The sequence below is a fragment of the Tiliqua scincoides genome, chromosome 5, assembly GCF_035046505.1.
Source record: "Tiliqua scincoides isolate rTilSci1 chromosome 5, rTilSci1.hap2, whole genome shotgun sequence".
NCBI classification, from domain to species: domain Eukaryota; kingdom Metazoa; phylum Chordata; class Lepidosauria; order Squamata; family Scincidae; genus Tiliqua; species Tiliqua scincoides.
The window spans coordinates 89,979,682-90,000,862 of NC_089825.1; the positions used below are offsets into that span (position 1 = coordinate 89,979,682).

The 21,181-nt window shown below is 43.5% G+C and overlaps 1 protein-coding gene across 1 annotated transcript in view; it reads left to right on the top strand.

The window, feature by feature from the left end:
- KAT7 (lysine acetyltransferase 7) overlaps window positions 1-20,521 on the top strand; it is a 33,926-nt gene extending 13,405 nt beyond the window's left edge. The window contains exons 7-15 of the mRNA XM_066628774.1: window positions 221-319; window positions 847-957; window positions 7,011-7,202; window positions 9,022-9,111; window positions 10,591-10,731; window positions 14,454-14,547; window positions 15,183-15,329; window positions 17,041-17,147; window positions 17,547-20,521. Of these exons, the coding sequence (XP_066484871.1) occupies window positions 221-319; window positions 847-957; window positions 7,011-7,202; window positions 9,022-9,111; window positions 10,591-10,731; window positions 14,454-14,547; window positions 15,183-15,329; window positions 17,041-17,147; window positions 17,547-17,648 (1,083 nt within the window). The 3' untranslated portion in view covers window positions 17,649-20,521. The remainder of the gene's footprint in view (window positions 1-220; window positions 320-846; window positions 958-7,010; window positions 7,203-9,021; window positions 9,112-10,590; window positions 10,732-14,453; window positions 14,548-15,182; window positions 15,330-17,040; window positions 17,148-17,546) is intronic.
- The last annotated feature ends 660 nt before the right edge of the window (window positions 20,522-21,181 follow it).

The window sequence follows — 21,181 nt, forward strand, 5'->3', positions numbered from 1 at the left end:
GTTTGGGCAGCTGTTGCCCATGTGAGCTGCCAGATTCATGGGCTGGGACTTCAGTAAACCCTTGCACTACATCGCATATGTGACATTCCATGATAGGAAAGATACAGTGACTGAAGCATCCTTCAGCCAATCATTGCTCTTCTTTGGGTCAAAGAGGTGGGGTTTCAGGCAGGGTTGAATTAGCTGCTCCTTTTTTTCTGTTTTTTCATCCCTTGAATAGGCACCAACTGAGAGACAGTTGAGGTACAAAGAGAAAGTAGCAGAGATGAGAAAGAAGAGGAATGCAGGGCTGACCAAGGAGCAGAAGGAAAAGTACATGGTACAAAACTTCCTCTTTTTTATTTTGCTCTGAAAACTGGAGTTGGGGGGAAATGGGGCATTACCTAATCTTGTGACCACATCTGATATTACATCCTGTGTGGAAGGAACACACTTTAATTGTTAATCGCAGGCTCTGGGTTGGGTGACTGGTTCAGGCCTAGTAGGTCAAACAAAAAATGGTGACTTGCAGCTTAAGATGTATCTGCTTGTTTTGATTTAGTTTGTGAATTCCAGCCTGAATCCCCCCTTTTTAAAACTGAACCAGCTTTCTACTTCTAATGTAAATCTGTGAAGCTCGCTACTACTGGGGGAGTAGGAGGTCCATCTGTCTAAGTAACTGACAGCAGCTGTCCAGGGTTTCAGATAGGGTCTTTCGCATCCTGGCCTCTTCCCTCAAGCAGGGTTTGTTTGATTTCTTCCAAGAGAAGAAATCTAGAGAAGGGTGTGTGCATGTGTACATGGAGAGATCCACTGGCCCAATACCAGACAAAATGCTTTAAGGTGCTTCTTTTATCATTCTTTCAGGAACACAGACAAACCTACGGCAACACCAGAGAGCCTCTTTTAGAGAACTTGACCAGCGAATATGATCTAGAGCTTTTCCGGCGAGCGCAAGCAAGAGCCTCTGAGGACCTGGTAAGCAGAGCTTAAGTGTGCCTTGCAAGGTGCTTATGTGCAGTTCCATGTTTTAGATACCAAGTAAAACAAATTGTATTTATTCTATTAATTTGTGCATGAATTGCTGTGACTGGATTTTGAGAGGCTTTCGACGTTAGAGCAAGAGTTGGGAAGAAGTGAATAGGGAACGAGAGTTGACTTATAGCTCCCCCTCATCCTAGTACAGGTATAACCTTATCCACAGATTTTTCACCTGCAATTTTATGTCAGCGTAATGAGAAGAGCCCTTTAAATCAAAGGAAAAAAAGCCGTTTAACAATAGCCTCATTAATAGGGGAGAGGGCAGCCGGTAAACAATCCATCAATTGTTTACAACAATCCAACAAACAAAAGTGTTCTCTCCGGGCACTTAGAACAGCTTCACTCCCAGGCAAGCAACCCCTCCCTTCCCTCTGAGCACATGAAAGAATGCAAGTCATTATTACCTCCTCCATTCTTTCCTTGTGCTAGGCTCCCAGGGAAGGGAGAGGTCGAGGCCCCTTGAGTGAAGCCTTTCTAAGCAGAGGAGAGGGAGTGAGACTGATTGCCTCTGTGTGCATTACAAAAGGTCAGCAAGGCTGTTTTTAAATCTCTGAAGGAAAGGACATTGTTTTTTAAATGGATTTGCTTTAGTGCAATTTTTGCCATCCACCCTCGAAAATAATGAGACTCAACCTATAGTCAAGAGAGAATTACAGCAGTTCTGTACAAAGAGAGCAATTCCTAACCTCCAAGGTACTTTGCATTCTGAGACCTAGACAAAACGTGCAGTTTTTTTCATGAGAAAAGAGATCTGTGTGCCTTATCCACAGGTTTCTGCTTACATGGGATTTCTGGCCACACAGTCACTGAAATGCAGGCCTTGCTTTGAGGCAAAAGCTGTGCTGGTCCTTCCTCCGATGCTGTCAGTCATCCTTTGGCAGACTTCCTTTGTCTGTATGGATCTCAGTAGTACTTACCAACCTAAGGGGATGGAAGCTTCGCTAACCCTAGGGACCTTAAGGAAGTGCAGGCTGGAGCTGCTCATTTCTTGACTTGGAGTGTGTCAAATCCTTGGGCAAGAGTATAAATCTCTTTATGTGTGATTGGAGCTCATTTGATGCTCTCCTTGTGAGGCATACCCTCTTGTGCAAGGCCTTGTAAGACCTTGTGAAGCCAGTGCTTTGCTAGAGATACTTTTGGAGAACCAAGTAACTGGTTAAAATTGCCTTCAAAGGAGCATGTATGCTGCTACAGCGGGGAATCTTAACTTGGTTCATCTGTAGTGTCCTGAGAGCCACCTCTCCAAATCCATTTCTGAAGAAGATGTAGTAGCTGTTTCTTTTTAGTAGTGACTTACTTCAGACAGAGCAAAGGCTCTGATCGCATGAGTTTTGTCAAGAGAGGTTGTGTGTTCAGGGTAGGTGATTTCTTAAGATTTGTTCCAGAGTTCATCAGAAAAATAAACCACAAGCAGCAAGACCCCAAGCTATCTCATGGTTCAGGTCTTGTGGAGGGAGCATGTTGGCTGGTCTTTCAGCCTTCCAGATTTCCTCTCTCCAACAGCTAACTGTGATCAGAGCAGCACACTGAGTCCGGTGGTGAGCAGGTTAACCACTACAGTGTCAGAGGGTGCTGTGCCTCTTCAAACTTCCTTAAATACATTCAGTGTCCCTGCCACCAAGCTTAGCACCATGGTATGCCACTAAACACCCCTCCTTCTTCACAAATGCAAGATGTGCATCTTGCTTATCCCACTGCAACTGTCCTTCACTTCTTTCCTTCTTTCCCCACCTGGAAGATTACCATCGTGTCTCTAAGGGTGCAGTCCTAACCCATTATGTCAGTGCTTTCCAGCACAGTGCTTTCCAGCACTGACATAAGGGCTATGCAGCTCTGAGGAAAGGGAATAAACATTCCCATACTTTGAGGAGGCCTCCGTGAGTGACACCCAACTACAGGATGCGACTACACGCTCCACTGGCACCACTATGCCAGTGCTGGAAAGCACTGACATAAGGGATTAGGATTGCGCCGTAAGCATAGAAGGAAAGCAGGGAAGCCTTAACCGGAAGTAGGGTGTGTTCTTCAGATGTTTCTCTGCAGTCAGGAAGGCTCAGGTGGCTGTTGGCTCAGTCTGGAGCCCAAGCAACTTGGCAAAATACCCTTATAGCAATCGGTAGTGCCTTCACCTGCTTGTCTTTTGTTTTCACCAACCCTAAGCAGTGCAGGAGGTTCCCCCCCTTTTTTATTTTTCAAAAACAACTATAAACAAATACACATAACACAAAAAACATAACACACTTCACTACACAAAAAACACAAAGGGTGCCGGAAATCATATATCATTATCATGTATCGCTAAAACTAATAAATCATTACATATCTTAATTCCTCTTCTAAATTTACCTCTTAATATCTTTTTTCATTCATCATACATGTATCGTATATATCAAAGATAATATATATGTAATACAATCATCTAAATGCCCTATCATATATTTCTAAAACTTCATTTTCACCCAAGCATAAAAGGGTTTTGCTCAATTTGTGTCGGTTTTCGTTGTTAATCCAAAACTTCTAAAAGTCTGTCCATTTCCATCACATTCATTATTTTGTCTATTAATTCATTTTTCATTAGTATTTTAGAATCCTTCCAATATCGAGCATATAGGATCCTTGCTACATCCTTAGTTAAAATCATAACTAAGTATACATCGTTTTCTTTATCTATAATATCTAAAATAATATAAAATTTGTTGCTCTAGTAAGTTTTTTATTATGCTTCCAGATCTGTTCCCATTGATCTATTGTGATTATGGCCTATATTTTACGCCCATTTTATCATGCATTGTTTTACTGTTTCTTCTTACATCTCAAAAGTCCAATAATCCATCTTATAATGCATATATTAATTTTGATCTCAATCTTTCTTTAACTTAAATGGCAACACCTCTTTTCTTTTCATCTGAAGCCACAAAAACTTCTAATTTTTTATTCACCAATAATGCCCTATTCATTAGTCATCACGTTTCTTTTTACTAGTCTTCCTCTCTTTTTGTCTTTTTCTTGTTGCTATCGGTGAGCGCCTCTTACTCTCTAGGCTCTTCCCTCTCTGATTCATCTGTTGCTTCTAAGTCATCTGATTTCTTTTCATCCGACTCAATTTCTGGTCTATATTCTTCTAATTCTCTTCTTCTTGATTACTCTTCCTCCTTTTCTTGTCTTTCATCACTGTACTCAAGAGGTTTTCTGCTTTCATTGTTGAATTTGTATTATATCTCTGATATTGAAAAAAACATACCTTCCGGAGAAAGCCATCTATATAGTGTTTGCTTTTCTCTTAAAAATTTTGTCAGGTTTTCATATTCTCTTCTCTTCTTCCTCACTCTCCATGGAACATGTCTCAAAATGTTGACTTTGTTATCATCCACTGACCATTCCTTTTCCTGTGAGGCCTTCAGTAATTTATCTCTGTAAAAGGTTCTGATGAATTTCACATGGATTTCTCTTGATAATTCATGTTTTCTCTGATAGGAAGTGCTCAATCTTCTCACTGAGTCCAATTCTTTAGATATCTCCTCCATCAGTGTATCAATCCATTCTGATATTAATCTGACAATCCGTCGTGATGTATCTTCTTCTTATATCCTCACCACTTGAGCTGCACTATCCATCTGAATTTCCATTAATGTTGTCTCTGCATCATGCTGATTTTCTTCTATCCAATATTTTAGCTTGATCTTTTCTTTTATCCCAATCTCTCAATCTTTTGTTTATTTTCTTCTGAGGTAATTTTCACCTTAGTAAGATCATCTAATCGTTTAGTTAAAGCATCCACAGTAGCTTGAGTTTGCACAGATTGGTTTGTTAGTTGCTGTACCATTGCCAACAATTTTTCTATGTTGTCTTGCACAGTCTGTTTCCAGTCTTTCCCTTTTGGTTCCTCTTGTACTAATTTTCCAAGTCCCGTCTCTGATGCTGGCGAGCCTCGGACTTTCACTGTTTTGCCTGCCATCTTCGTTCTTCCTTCCTTCTGCTCGCAATGTTCTTTAAGGCCTCTAGATGTCCTCAGCGTATTATCTTCCTTGCTTCAATTATAAACACAAATCCAGTTCTTGCAATGTCTTTTAAAATCCACTAGATGTCACTGGTGCACTGTTGTTTTATTTATATTTCTCTTATCTTGTTTATACTTATAGCCTTGGCAACGCCATTCCTCCATCCGCAGGAATGTCAAAACATCCAGCCGCTCCTTCAGGCACTCCCAAACGATAGTAGCAGACCAAAGCAATAAATGCTCCAATACACAAGCTTTTCAAGGACAGTTAATTTGTGATCCACCAAAATTCAAAGTTGTAAAGTTGTGATTATATTTCCATATATCCATAGCAAGCTTGGTAAATCTCCTCTACGATTTCTCCTCACACTGATAAACAGCTGGGGGGGGAACCTTCCCCCCTCCTCTTCTCACGCAAGAAAACAAATCAGGCAAACACATTATTCAGTCCACACCAGGCATACACAAACGGAATAATACTTACTTAAGTCTTTCAACGTCTTTCCCTGCTGGGGCCTTCAGCTTGATTTCAAAATGAATTTTTCACCATTGCTGCCACGAGGGCAGAATCTCCTGGGAAAGCCCCCCTGGCCGGGCTTTATCGCCTCAGGAATCGTGCCATCATGTGGAGGAGTTTGTCTCTCCTGACAAACAATCCTCGGATCTCCTCAGATTTGCAGTTTTTGGGGAAAAACAGAGTCAAGAGCTCGAGAAAGGCATGTCTGCTCAGCTGCTGGCTGGCCCCTCCCCTCTGCAGTGAAGGCGTTTTCAAGTGGCAGGACCAAATACAGAACCACAGATTTGAACCAGGTGAGGAACCGTCCAGCAGGAACCACTTAGTCAGAGCTGGCTTGCAGGGTTGTGTGAGGAGCTTCCTCATAGACTTGTCACACCAGCACTGAGTAACTAGACTCATAGTTACTCAGGTGGTTTCACCTCTTCCTGGATCTGATCAGGGGGCACACATGGACCTTGTCTCCTTCTATCCAAAGTGGGAGGGCCTTAGGCTTCCAATTGTATGTGCTGGACAAGAGTCTCAACATGAGCCATTGATGCTGCCCATCCTGAGGGTGCAGCTGGGGTGTGTCTCCTGATACGGAGCACTGGGCTTTGCACTGCTAGAGTTCTGTCAGACAGGATGTCATGTGGATGTGACCTCTGACTGTCTCTCAGGGGTTACTGAATCCCTAGAGCCACTGCAAAATCCTGCTTCTTCAGAGAGCATCTCATCAGATTTGAATCCTGACAGGAGCTGACGCCCATTCCTCTTTGCATCTCCAGGGAATCCCACGCCTTTCATTCCACGCATTTCATAAAGGTTGCTGCTGGAAAGTGCATGAGGCATTGAGGCTGAACGGATGATGGGATACATTTGAGAACTTGGAATAAAGTTTTCACCCTTGAAAACTCACAGAAACCCCCAAATCTGTTGGAGGATTTTATAGAAGTAGTGAGAACTTTCGCAACTTTGAACAGATCAACAATGAAAATGCTGTCGTTTTTCTTTGTTGTAGCTGTTTTCTAAAAGCAGTGGCATGGCTGCATTTTCTAGCCTCTAGTGAACATCCTTGCATTATTTGATTGGCCTAGCTCTGCATCTGAAAATGGTGTGCTAGTATTCACAAGCTGCAGAATTCAACTTCCTTATCTTTTTTAATTTGTTTTTTCTTAATCCTTAAGGCTTGCCAAAAAGAAAAGACTTGAAGTGGGTGGGACAACTGGTATTTCCAGTGATAATGTGGTGCTTCAGTTCCCTTAGAACTATTTGTTCTTCCCTGTGACAAGTAGAATAAACTACCCAAATAAACACCTGTATGTAAACCTTAAATGCCTGTGACAAGGTACAGAATTCCGATGTTCCTGATGCCAAATTCTGTTTAATGCTGTGTTCTTATTAGAGCACAGTTCAAGGACAGAATCCACTCATGGGAAGCTAAGATTAGGCAAGGCCTCTGATTTTTCCCTTTTGTCTTCAATTATTCTCTATTGCCAGGAGAAGCTGCGACTTCAGGGCCAGATCACAGAAGGCAGCAACATGATCAAGACCATTGCCTTTGGCCGCTATGAGCTGGACACCTGGTACCATTCTCCCTACCCAGAGGAGTACGCGCGATTGGGGCGCCTCTACATGTGTGAGTTCTGCCTCAAGTATATGAAGAGCCAGACAATATTACGCAGGCACATGGTAAGCTTGAAAGGTAGCATTTCCTAAGACAGATTAACCCCTTACAATAATAATTTAGTCTTGGCAAGTTATTACTTGCCAGCTATTTCACACATGTTTTCTCTTGGGTTCTGGTCAGATGTTTAGAAATTGCATGCTGTGCAGCCTTTTTCAGAGTAGCACTTTAGACCACAAGATTGAATTCTCCCACCCCATGCTTATATAAGAAAGAAAGAAAGCTAGTGTGATTATAGAGAAAATTGGTCTCAAATCCTTTTCTCCAAGAGGTCAGCTTCTGAGTACAGAGAGTTTCTTCTGCAAGAATACATGCAAATAAGGAGCCCCAATTCTGAGTGATACAGTCCCACTTCAGGATGATTGCATACTATTTCTGGGTGAAAGCTTCTGTCCGAAGAGAAGTGATGAGAAATCCTTGCCTTGAGGGTACAAGTGCTCAGCCTGCGCACTGCTAGTATCAGTCTGGTGCAGTGGTCTCTAAACTGGGGAAGCCTTCCCCGGCGTGAACAGCGTTTATTGTTCCGCCACGCCACAGTCCTTCTGGGCACCAGATCTGGACGACATGACGCACTGGGCGGTCGCGTCTGTCCATTGCCCCAGTAGATGTTTGGCCTAGATTTTGGGGCAGACACGATTGCCCAGAGTGTAGCTTCATCCAGATCTGGTGCCCAGAAGAGCAGCGGAGCGGTGGAATGGTAAGCGCCACTCATGGGGGGGGGGGGAAATTCTCCCAAACCCTGGATCTGGCCCATGGGCCGGGTTGAGAGAGACCTGGCCTAGTCCATGAAGTGCATAACATGAAATCTGTCCCTTCCTGCTGCAGTGGAGTGTTGTTGCAATTTGGATAATCTTCAGACAGGAAGTAGACATATTTCATAAGCTCCTGTTGCAGGGTGACCAGACATCCTCTTTTTCCAGGACATGCCCTCTTTTTTTAGCCTGGTGTCCTGCAAAATAACTTAAATCTTCTTTTCCCTGTGAGTGGGCCCTGCAGGCAGCGCTTAGGATTCTTGAAATTAATACATTATATGCAATTTATATGTAATATAGTTTTAAATTTAATAAGAAGTAATCTATTGTTTAAATTAACCACATGAAATCAATATATGAGTGTTTTTAGCTTTGATTTTGTCGTGTCCTACATTTATCTTGGAAGTCCTACATTTTGGGGTGCCTTGTTCTCTTTTGCAGTAATGACATCTGGTCACCCTGTCCTATGGGTATCCAAATGAAGGAAGAGGCATTATTGTGACTTACAGCTTGAATATACAAGATGGACGAATGGCAGGATATGCTTGTTTTATATAATGATACATATTCAACCTTTCTTCCATCATGAAATTCAAGACAACGTGTATGAAATTCATAGGAATCCACCCACCCAGGCAAGAGCTAGACCTGCTTAGCTTTGGCAAGATGGTTCTAGCACAGTGATTTTCAACCTTTTTCACCTCACAGTACACTGGCAAGGCAATAAAATGGTCAAGGCACACCATCAGTTTTTTTTTTACAATTGACAAGGCACACTGTGTTGTCAGAGGGGGGCTCACATCCTCCAGTGACCCTACTAATGAATGACCCTCTCCCAAATTCCCACAGCACACTTGGGGACAATTTGCAGCACACCAGTGTGCCATGGCACAGTGGTTGAAAATGGCTGCTCTAGCATGTGCCTCAGACCATTTCATCTCCTCTGATATTCCCAAGACAAATTCCACTTTTGCCCCCTTTAGTAATCGTCTTACATCGCTCTGTGCTTCTCAAGCCACTTGTTATATCTGGTAACTGCATCATTATAAGACTTTTCCATTGCTCTCCATAGGCAAAGTGTGTCTGGAAGCATCCTCCAGGGGATGAAATTTACCGCAAAGGATCCATTTCTGTGTTTGAAGTAGATGGAAAAAAGAACAAGGTAACTTGAATAGCTGGAATTGCAAGGGAATCTGTGCATTGCTTCTGCCTTGTGGCAGGCTGTCCAGGTAGCTCTGCTGGGTGGTCTCTTGCCACCCCTTCTTCCTTCCTCCTAGCCCTGAAAACATCAGTTTTAGATAAGGAGTATCTTTCAATAGCATTAAACCAATGGGTTGTATCTGACTTACAGCCCAATCCTGAGCTACCTGGTGCCCAGGGTTGCAGTGGTGCCGAAAATGACTGCCGCTGCATCCTGCATGCTCAGTGGGCAGTGCTGGCAGCTCCTTAGAAGAAGGGGATTTTCATCCCCTTCCCCCAGGTAAGGCAAGTAGCCCCACAATGGGGCTACTCAATTCTATGCTGACCCAAGGGTCGGCGTAGACTTAAGAGCCTCTGTGTTGGGTAGGCAGTCCAACATGGAGGCTAAGGATTTGGTGGAGCAAAGCTCCACCTGTCACCCCTCCCTCTCACTCTGCTCCCTCCCCCGGCACGCCTCCTCCCTGCCCTCTGTCTGCCCTCCCTCTGCCTCCCCCCGCCCCAGAACACTGCCTCCCCACACCTACCTCTCTGCTGCCTGGCGGTCCGCGCAACAGCTGAGTGGCAGTGCAATGGTGCTAGTCGGTGCTGAACTAGTACTGGTGCTCCACTGGCGCTCAGGGCAGTAAACATGCCCTATGGCATGTTTGCGACAGTGTGCGCCAGCGGTGAGCTAGCACACACTGCATAGGATTGGGCCCTTAGTATTGTCCATGAAACAATACTAAGTGTTTGCCAAGCGTCTTTATTAGATTGCTTCCCTCCCTTTATTTTGAATCACTTGAAACTGGAAATTAAATCTAAAAAACACTTGTATACTTGTCAGTGGGGATCAGGGAAGCAGATTATCAAAGAACAAGAGGAGGAACTCTACCAAGGTGGTAGATTAATGGGGATGAGGCCCTGAAGCTTGCTTCCTTCTTCCAGTGTCCAAATCCTTTGTCAGGTTGACTGTGTTAAAGTTTGTTTTGTTTGTTTGTTTTAAGTTATTGGCATAGGCAGTGCTTGATGTATTGCTCTAGCATGGGAACCTTTCTTCCTTGATTTTCATTAAAAGTTCTTGTCATGCTCCTGGGCTTCAGTTTTCTAGGTTTCTCTCCTTTCCAATTGTAGTGTCTTCATCCAGCATTTGACATCTCCTACCCAGTCCTCTGCTTCAAGAGTTCCCATATTTCTTCTACAAGACTAGATTTTCACAGGGCAGCAGATCTGTCACTTAAAGAATCGGGGGAGGGGAGGCCTTAAATTGGACAGACCTCACTGGCTTGGACCCCCTCAAGCCATCTGCATTAGAAGCACTGTGTTAAGTACTGTGGCTCACAGTACTGTGAGCCAAGAATTTTGTGGGACAATTTGTGATTGTTCTGCCTCATGATAGAGATTGGATTGCCTCCTTTCCATCCTTGTGGTTGTTGTCTCTTAATGCTCCCTCTGATTCTTTCAGATCTACTGCCAGAACTTGTGCCTTCTGGCAAAACTCTTCTTGGACCACAAGACTCTGTATTATGATGTTGAGCCCTTTCTCTTCTATGTCATGACAGAAGCTGACAACACCGGCTGCCACCTCATAGGCTATTTTTCCAAGGTCAGTAAAAATCACTTGAGGGTCTCCACAAGGCCAGCATTTGCCATTAGTGTGATTGGCCTAGCTCTGCATCTAGAAATGACAAAATGTTTGCCCTACAACTAGGTCACGAAGGACTTGGGGTAGGGGACTCATCAGCAGCAGCAGGACTTGCTAACCTCAGAAAGTTGGTTCAAGCAACCCTATTTATAGGAGCAAGCAAGTCTTGTGTCCAGAGAAAAATCTAGGCCAGGCAACTTGAGTGGCTTCCAGATGTGCTTCTGGTGCATTATGCAGTCCACTACACACAAGTGTATGTATGAAGCACCTATCTCCAGTATTAGTATTATATTATGTGATTAGCCATTTTATTATTTTGCCCTTCCTTCAAGGAGTTCAGGGCAGTGCAAGGTTTATTCCCTTCTTCTTAATAGTCACAACAAGCACCTTGTGTGAGTAGATTAGGCTGAGTGATAGTGACTGACTTGAGGTCAGTCTCCTGGGTCCCCTAGTGAGTTTCATGGCTGAGTGGGGATCTGAACCTGGGTCTTCCTGTTCCTAGTTTGCCAATCTAGCCACTACACTATGCTGACATGCAGTAAAAGTAGCTGGGTATTCTGGTGGCATGTTGCTTTCTGAGTCCAAGGCCTGATGGTAATTGGTCTGGTCACAAGTTTGCTGACCTGAGATTAGTTCCTCAACATTTAGGTAAGGAGGGAGTCTACTAGCCTGACTTTTAGGAAGAAATTGCCTGGGCAGCCAAACACTCTTGTATCTGGCTTACCTTTATTGTGCTTTGTTGATTGAGAAATATTGTGCTTTGCTGATTGAGGAATATTGGAAGTTGTAGGGACTGCCCAAATGTTTGGATGAGCAGGAGACTTGACATAAGCAAGTCAAAGTTCACTTTAGTTGTGACTTTATATTGGAATATATCTTGAGATCCATGGCTTAAAATCTGTTTGAGCACCTTTTGGAAGGTCAAAAGTGATTGTGGTATGGTCCTATTTGGAGTATGCATTGCTAGGGTTCTGGCCATCACGCTATCAAAGGCAATTTAACCTGGAAATAATTTAAAGGAGAACCCCCAGTGATAGAGGTTCTAGAAAAGAAGCTGTTTGAGGAAAAATAAAAGATCCAATTCCATCTAGACCAGAAATCTGGGTTGAATGTAGCATCTACACTGCTGAGCGAAGTAGGGTATAGAGCAGGGGTGCTCACACTTTTTTGGCTCGAGAGCTACTTTGAAACCCAGCAAGGCCCGGAGATCTACCAGGGGGGAAGGAAGCGTCTGACAGACACCCCCTTTAATGTATGGAGCCCCTGCTGGAGTCTAGTCAGTTTCGTCAGTTTTGTTGCTGCATGCCTGAAGAGCAGCTAAAGTGTCAGTTTCAGAGTCAGTTTAGTGTCAGCTAAATATGTTGGTTTTGTCTAGTCACTAGACGAAACTGACATATTAACAGTTTGGAGAGACAGGGCTCCGCGATCTACTCATTTTGCCTCGCGATCTACCGGTAGATCGCGATCCACCTATTGAGCACCCCTGGTATAGAGCTAATTCAGCTTTGGTCTTGTTTGGCAGTATCGTTCATTTTGAATAAGGCCAGTCAAATGGGTGGATTTCAATTAAGGTGGTGTTTAACTTTCATCCTCTGTCTGTGTCCTGTATAGCAACTTGTATAGTAGTACATTGCTGTCAGTTTTTGTGTGTGTTTAACATATTCATGTTCAGTTATAGTTTACCAAACTCTTCTCTGGCTGAGTGAAAACAGTGAATGAATGAATTATAACTTTCTAACCAAAATCGACTGGGTTGTACTGCCAGCAGTCAATTTTGTGTGGGTTTTGGAAATCACGTTTCAAGCAGCTGTTGAAAATGACTTTTTAAAAAACACATCTGCTATTGTACAAGCACCATTCAAGCAGTTCTTGCAAACAAGACTTCTTGACCCGTCAAAGGCTGGCACCAAAACTATCCTGAAGATCTGAGTCCCACTGTTTGGAAAATTTTAAAGCATGATGCTTCGAAGCAGATGGAACAGAATGCTGTTATGAAGAGGGACTGGCTCAATTCCCAAGCTTGTCAGTCAACATAGAAGAGTTCTAAGAATTCTTTAGACATGGGAAAGCATCCCTAGCTGCTATCTATTTCAGCATTTGGAAAATGCAGGCCTAATACAATTTGGACATTGTGAATTTGCAAAAACGCTCATGCTAAAAGTTTTGCCCTGGGGGCAGATGCTCAACGCTGGTACTGCTCACACCTTTCAGAAGGTGCTGAGTTGGTTTTCTTCCCATGCATAATGAACAGCAGTCAACCAAACTGATGTGTGGAATGCACATCACGAGGACTTGGAGAGGTGTAGGATGTACAGAGCAGCTTCCTTAACTCAGCAGGGCTGCCTGTCAACTGTCACAGCAACTAGGGAGCTGATGAAACAACACCCGTCCCTGCAAGAAAGTTGCCATCCATCAGTTTTGATCTCACACCATAGATCAGCTCCCGATCTGCATGTATGGAATGGTAGTTGTTTTGAGTAGTGTTCCATGCAATCACGAAGATGTCAACTTGAGAATAATCTCTTCTGCTCAGAGAATGTTGCTACCTACTGCTGCATAAGTGAGAATTTTGAACAGTACTGTGAATTCAGATGCCCCAGTCCTTGCTGTGTTTGTCTTTTCTGAGATTGTGGGTAGGCTTTGGGGTTGGGAAGTGCTCTAGATATATGGCTGCTGTTCATAATATTGCCATGAAACTTAAGGAAGAGAAGACCCAGGCTTTGCAGTAAAGTGCATTTGCTGGTTGTGGCGCTCCATACTTAGTGTGCCGGAAAAGGACAATCAAAGCGTGGTACTTCTAGCTTTTTCTAGATTTCATAAGGCACTCATCTCTTTTTTTTCTGTATTGAAAGACAAGGCGCCCAGGCAGAAAATAGGCAATGTTGAATGGTTTGCTACATTGAAGTAGCAATGCCCCCGTGAAGTATGCCCCAGTGTGTGGGCATGTCAGTAAATGAAGAGAGGGAAGTGTGTCACAAAGGAATTCTCTCTACTACAGTCTACCTAAGTCAGATGTCTTGTGATAGCATACTGTGGGTACCATCTTCCAAGCTGTTCCACTGTGAGGACAGTCACTGATGAGTGAATGTATACTTCCACCTCCATCAGCATGGGGGTTGAAATCAAAGCAACATGGGGTAGCAATTACATAGGGTTGTTTTTGCAGTTTTCCATGGTTTCTTGCCATGAATAAATTGCAGTGTGGGTAAGGTGCCTGTTTTGGAAACTATTCCTACCAAAAGGATGAATTTCAGCACTCACAACTGTGTTCATGTGAATGCTGCTGCTGAGATTATGAAATGCAGTTCACTTGTAAACCCCCTTCCTCCCCCCCCCAACCATCCCAGATGTATCTTTATGTGGTGACTGTCATCTTGTTCTGGATGGTAAGGCTAATGTGACATTAGGATTGCTTACTTCATGTTTGGCAATTTCCATAACAACGTTTAAAATTCATCCATTGTGCAAACAACCATCTTGGAAAATGGCCACCCCAGTCAAACAAGATGTTTGAGAAATGCAAATCTTAAGGTCCCTTGGGCAAACTGAACTAGTTGTATAGTTCTTTAGATTCTGACTGTTGTTTTGAGCAGCCCCCAAAACCATGTGTTTTGAGCCAAATTGAATGCTGCTCCAATGCAAACCATGCTGATCAAACCTGCTCCTTTATTATTTGCTTCCAGGAGAAGAACTCATTCCTCAACTACAATGTTTCCTGCATCCTGACAATGCCTCAGTACATGAGGCAGGGTTACGGCAAAATGCTTATTGACTTCAGTAAGTGTAGATTGTAATTTTGTTTTAAATATACTGCTTACAAACATGTTGCAAGTAGATTCCAGAATGAGTACAGAAGTAGGACAAGTCCTCTCAATTGTGTCATAGAACATAGGTTTAAAATGCAGCAAATGATTAATAGTCATGTAGTATGTATTCATTTTGTATGGTTAATGGAGTAAGTGTAAAGTAAAATATGTTGCTGCCCCCATCTCTCCCCCCACTCTTATGGCGCCTTATGTTGACCATTTTTTATATATGCACCTACGAGCTTGTAACAGCGAACAAATGTGGTGAGCAGCAGAAACAGAATACCCCTCCTGCCTTAGTCCTGAACGAGGACTAATAATGAGCTCTTGCAAACAGCCCTATCTTTTGCAAGTTACAGTTTTGTTTGTTGCCCAGGCCAATCCTGCAGCAGATTCCATAATAAATTTCATGTGTACCAACTCGCAGAGATGAATGGCTCTTGGTGCATTGTCCTCCGCTGTACTAGTGCCAAGAAGAACTATCTAAAACTCCAGGTTGCCCTCTTATTAGGATATTTGTCCTATGGGGAGGAGGGATTGAGGAGGTAAGTAGCAGTTTAGAGAGCACCTGAATTGGGTTCCAAGGTGTTTTTCTCTTTTTAATAGGCTATTTACTCTCCAAAGTGGAGGAGAAAGTTGGCTCCCCAGAACGACCCCTTTCAGACCTGGGCCTTATCAGCTATCGAAGTTATTGGAAGGAGGTTCTTCTCCGTTATTTGCATAACTTTCAAGGCAAAGAGATCTCCATCAAAGGTGAGTGCAGTACATTTCAATGTGTCAGTAGCAAACTGCCTCAGGAAACAAACCACACTTCTCCTCCTCTCACTGCAACACTGACAACTTCCATTGAGTCTACATGATGTAGTTTTTTTTTACAATTAGGCAAGGAAATGAGACTCTAGGAGGTTCACCAGAGTGCTAGTTTGAGTCCCTTTTTGCAGCCAGTGAATAATAGTTCCTTTTCTGGTAAGTACTGGCTGCTTATATTTTACTATATGTTATTTTTGGTGCTGGTTTTAAGAATGTGGTGTTTACCCTGAAGTCTCTAGGCTTACAGCAGGATGAAACTTTAAATTAAAAAATTCCAGAAGCTAGAGGGGACCTGAGCAGGATTTACAGTGGCTGAAAGATTCTTTTAACAGTCTACTCTTCTCAAGCCTCTCAGCCCATAGATTCCCAAATCTGTATTTTTCCCTCCTTCTGTCAGGTCCTCCTCCCATGCTTACTAACAAATTCAGAATCCTTCAGATAATCTGGACATTATGGAGAATAAGTGAATATATGCAGAAATTGTGAAGCAGCTCAAGCCCCATCACTCCAACCTGTTTCTCTCCCCGCAGGAGGAGAAAAGACCTGATCCTGTCAGGTCCGCACAGAATGGAAGGTTATTCCCCCTCCCATCCTGCCTTCCCCCTCCCACAGGAGAAGACAGGATGGAGAGCAGGAAAGCAGGATGATGCGAAAGGCCCTGGGCGGATCTAGAGCTCCAGTTCTCCTTTGTTTACTTCAGGGCTCGGAGCTACAAACAGCTGGAAAGTTGTAAGTGGAAGCTATAAGTAGAGCTGACTTGGCCCTTCTTGATGACATCATCTGTTTTAACATTCATACCATAGAGACTCTTGGAATAACAGAATGTATGGGACTGCAATTAGTTTATCAGTGGCTTAAATCCATTTTGACACAAAGGATGTGCCCAGTTAATTGGGGAGCGACCTTAATTTATTTTTAAAAAAATGTTTAATACAAGTACTTATAAAAGCTGCAGGTGGCAAAAGTTCCATCTTAGTTCCACATAGCAATGTTCCACATAGAAGCTATGTGGGAGAAGAGGAAGCACCTCTTCTTAGAAAATACGCACTTTAATGTGTGTCTATCCTCTAAAATCATAGTCTACTTTTTTTCCTCATATGCAAATATATACAAAATTTATTAACAAATTATGATTGATTGACTATGATTTTCTTAAATTGAGCAACAGCCCCCACTAATATGTGTGATCTATTTCAGTGGTGAAATTTGGGGCACCCCTGGTTTTGAATTTCAGATTTCTGTGAACCCTGCACCAAAACAGAAAAATAACTGAACCAAGAAAAGCAGAATCCTTTGACCTATGTAAGTTATGCAAAGTGAGCAATTTTATATCTGCTTGATTTGCATAATTTATTCCACAGCTGCTGATTGCCTTAGGGGAAAGGAGGGCACCACTGGAAGTCTTACCCAGCCTCCTCTGGCTTCTGAGATCTTGCTAGGCTCACCCTCATGCTTTCAATCGCTTTTTGCAGTCGGAAAGCGGGATTCTGAGCTGCTGCTGTGTTTGCATGGAATTGTGAAAGACATGCTGTCCTGCTCCCTGTCAACTGCTGGACTGATCAGAGACAGGGAGAGTTCTCTGGTAGTTTACCCATTCGCTTGTTTTTTTTCTCCCTCTGAATATTATGGGCTCTTATTTTTCTTTTTGTTTCAGAGATCAGCCAGGAAACAGCTGTCAACCCTGTTGATATTGTTAGCACTCTGCAAGCGCTTCAGATGCTCAAGTACTGGAAGGGCAAGCACCTGGTCTTAAAGAGACAGGTAAGGTGGTGCCTGTTCCTCCAAAGGAGGGCATCTTCCAGCTGCACCTGACCCCTTTGCATCAAATTGACATGTATAATGCAGAATCAAAATTTGCAAAGCTTTATTAGATGAAACAGAACTTAGGTGATGTGGAAATGAATAGCTTCAGATGAAGAATGTGAGCAAGCATGTGAATGAAATGGAGGCTTGTGTCCTTTTTAGGGATTACACAGAGGCTGTTCACTTAATAGGGGAACTACGGAAGTTATGTTTGTAGCATAACAAGCATAAAAGCATAAACTACTACAATGCATGTTACCTTGACTTTGGCAGTCTCTTTTTGACTCTTCTGTCAGTAATTTTCCTGAAGCTTTTAACTTGCACTGTCTTGCTTTTTTTTTTTTCCCCCATCCTCAGGATCTTATTGATGAATGGATAGCCAAAGAGGCCAAAAGGTCCAACAGTAATAAAATCATGGATCCCAGCTGTTTGAAATGGACCCCTCCCAAGGGAACTTAAATTGGTTGACCTCTCTGAGAAGTGTGGACACACCCACACCTGCTGCCGCCGACATCTCTTCCACCACTGTGACCCATTTCCTTTCCCGGCATTAGGAACTGCCCTGGGATCTTGGATGCGTCATTGCTTTTGGTACCAGCCCTTCATTTCTTGTGTTCCCAGGATGTTCTGTTTTATATTTGGGTCCACTTGGACCCAGGCTCTTTGCACACGTAGCAGATCCTGCTTCTGAAGAATGTGTTGCATTCTGATGTCAGCACGGTTGCAAAGATGAGAGGGTTCTGGACACAATGCTAATGGGGTCCCAAGAAGGTTCCACAATACCTTGTACTGTACCATCCCACTCACTGCTCCTTGTGCTGCTGTGTTGCCCATGAGATTGTGTTGCATCCTGTCATCTCTTAGTTGTTTCATCCTTCCTTCTTCCATCACAACCTTCTAAGGCCTGGTCTACACATGCATCAGAAAGAGGTGATGGAATGGATTGTATCACTTCATGTTGCAGGTGAGGTTGCCATTTACTATACTGCTCCCTCCTTCCTTCTTCACCTCCACCTCCATGTGAAAAGCTCCTTGACAGAGGAAAACTAGCATAGCAGGGGGAGAGGTTCTAGCCATTTCACTTTCTGCTGTTCAACGTTTTCTACTTAGGAGGTCATTCAGAAATGGTTTCTTCTACCTGGAATGGTACAGGCCATTCTACTGCATGCATAGATACAGTCTCAGGGTGGATTCATCAAACTGTTTTCTACCCATCTGGTGTAAAGATGCAAGTGGGAAGGATATAACAACCTCAGGAATCGACCATTAGTCACAAGTCTAAGCACCACCTACATCTTGATGTGAGGTCTGGGCAAAAGTCCTCCATACAGTGTTTCCCCATCTCTCCCTCTTAATTCACAACAGGTAAATATTGGCCAGGGAAATGTCCTAAAGGAGTCTGATTTGGGGGCATGGATGGGCTTTGTTGCCTATAAGAATACGCCATTCAGAATTTTATTTGATAGGTCCTATGTCAGTCTTTAAGTTTGTGACTGACGGATCTTGGAGTTGGTACAGTTGACACTCTACAGGTGGGGAGAGGTGCTCCAGCAGAAGAAGCGCCATTTCACCTAGTTGTCTGCTTACACTGTCTCATTGGGAGTGTGGAATGCCACCATTTGGTATATTCTTGTATTGGGCGAGATTCCTTGCTTTTGCATTCATTCTGCCCACCCATATTTTTGAAGAGTTGGTTGAATGAAGGCCTTTTTTGTGTGTGGAAGGGAAAGTTGCAAGATCGGCATCCCACTCTTACAACAGTGCATTCCTGCTGCTTTGGCATTTCTTGGTTTTTGGACCTCTTCTTCTCCAGGGAAAGTGACTCCTAGAGTGAGGAGTCCTAGAGGAATGTTGTTGGTAGCACTATGGCAGCTGTTCAACACTAAAACATCCACTCTGCCAATTGTAGCAGCTTGTCATGCAAGATATACTGCGGACTATTGGGGATCTGCATGGAGTGAGACAAGAGCTGGAGTGAGATAATTACCTGTCCTGCATGCCTATTGGCCATAGTGACTGCCAGTCCACAGGTGGATGTGTAAGGGAGAGGACAGGGTAGAGTCTTGCATAATAAGTGGAGAGGCTTAGGGTAAGCTGCCTATTATAACTCAGGTACCAGTGGCACCTTGATCTGGCCAGATAGACATTACCCTTGCAGTTTGAACTGGAGTGTTAAAGGGCAGAGGTAGAACTCCATCTAATGCATTTCACTGTCGTCAGTGGAATGTCTTCACAGAGTGATCCTATGTTTAATAACCCACTTATGATGGTTTTCCACTTTGTGAATATGGGGGGAGATGAGCCTGCAATCTGGGTGAGGCCGCTGGTTAATGAATTGTTAGATGGGCCTTCCCTGCACTCCTAGGGGCTACATTTGGCCCCCTAGGTGATCTTTTGGCCACCTTTTGTGCATGATACCTAAGGGCATCCCAGCATTTGGAATAAGACAGCCTGCTCCTTGGAAGTTGAAGAAGCTGTTGCACTAAGGTTCCAGTGCAGATGTCAAAGTCACATGCTAAGCAGAGGAGGCCACATGCAACACAATCTCGGAGCCCAGAAAAAGAGGTGAGATGGCAGGAGTTGCACCTTGCTGCCTGTAGCATCTTACCCCAGTGAGATCATAGTTGACCATTCGTGGGGTGGGGGAGAGAGTCACTAATAGAAATGTTCTTGATGTGAGCCTTTAGTGGAACATGCCAGCTTTTGGCTAGAGGATGCAGTGTTGTCTTGACCTGTTTTTGGATTGCCTTAAGATGGATGTTCTACATGTCACATGTGCTCCTAACACGAATAAGGGTATATTTTTTTTTAATCTTGCACTGTTTTACCCCAAGTAAACACTCTGGGGGTACAGCAGCAATCCTGGAGCCATATCTTTGCCCTCTCTGCTTGGTGTCATCAAAAGAGGAGCCCTTGCTCTCACTTGCAACCCCTGTTTCACCTGGACACTTAAGTCTCTTTGTGCTTAGAACAAGATGGATTGTTGCTCAAAACTAATCCTTTTCCAGCACGAATCTTCAAGCACTTCTGTGGCTAGCTCTCGTGTTTTGGTTTTGTCTCTTCACTGCCATCCTCAGTCTGCCAAGTTTATATTTCTGTGCATATTACCAGCAACTATCATCTAGCACCTTCAGCTTCTAGATTATAGCCAGTGGTGGGGTGGCTCTCTCTCTCTCTCTCTCTGTGTCTCTCTCTGTCTCTCTCTCTCTCTTTTGTGGGGAGGGGAGGTTGGCTGCTCTTGTACAGAAGCAAATCTCTCAGTTTCCTGGATATGTTAGAATATGCTACCAGTGTATCTACTTCTCAATAAAGCATGTTCTCTGCTCTAGAAATTTAGTTGTGATTCTTATCAGAAAAACGGTGCATAGGATATATTGATGGATGGGGGGGGGTTGCTTAGGTGATGGCCTAGAGCAGGGGTCTCTAAACCCCGGCCCAGGGGCTAGATGCGGCACGTGGTAAGTCTCTATCTGGCCCGCGGCCAGCCTCTGATCCCCTGAACGCCTCTGGCTCAGTTGACCAAACACAACCAGAGTTGTGCTTGTGGGGTGAGGGAATGGGGGTCCATTTAGGTGTGTGCTTTATTTCTTGGGGTGTGTTCATGGTTGAAGAAGTCCTGGTCATTTGAGCCCATTCATTTATTCATTCATCTAAGTTCTATCTCTAATGTATTTATTTAAATTTTATATTTAATTTTTTTTTCCAGCCCTCGACACTTTGCCAGATATTTGATGCGGCCCTTCGGCCAAAAAGTTTAGAGACCCCTGACCTAGAGGACAGGAGCCTTGGATAGCGTAGTTTACTGACCTCCTTCTCTTTCTCCTTCCTCCACTTGCAAGTCTTTCACCACTAATGCTTAAGGATAAACTTGCATGATTGTTTTCTTTTGAAAATGATAATTGAACTCATGAGGTTCTTTCATGGTTAATATCCTTATCAATTCATGATAAGATCATGAGGTTCTTTCATGGTTAATATCCTTATCAATTCAT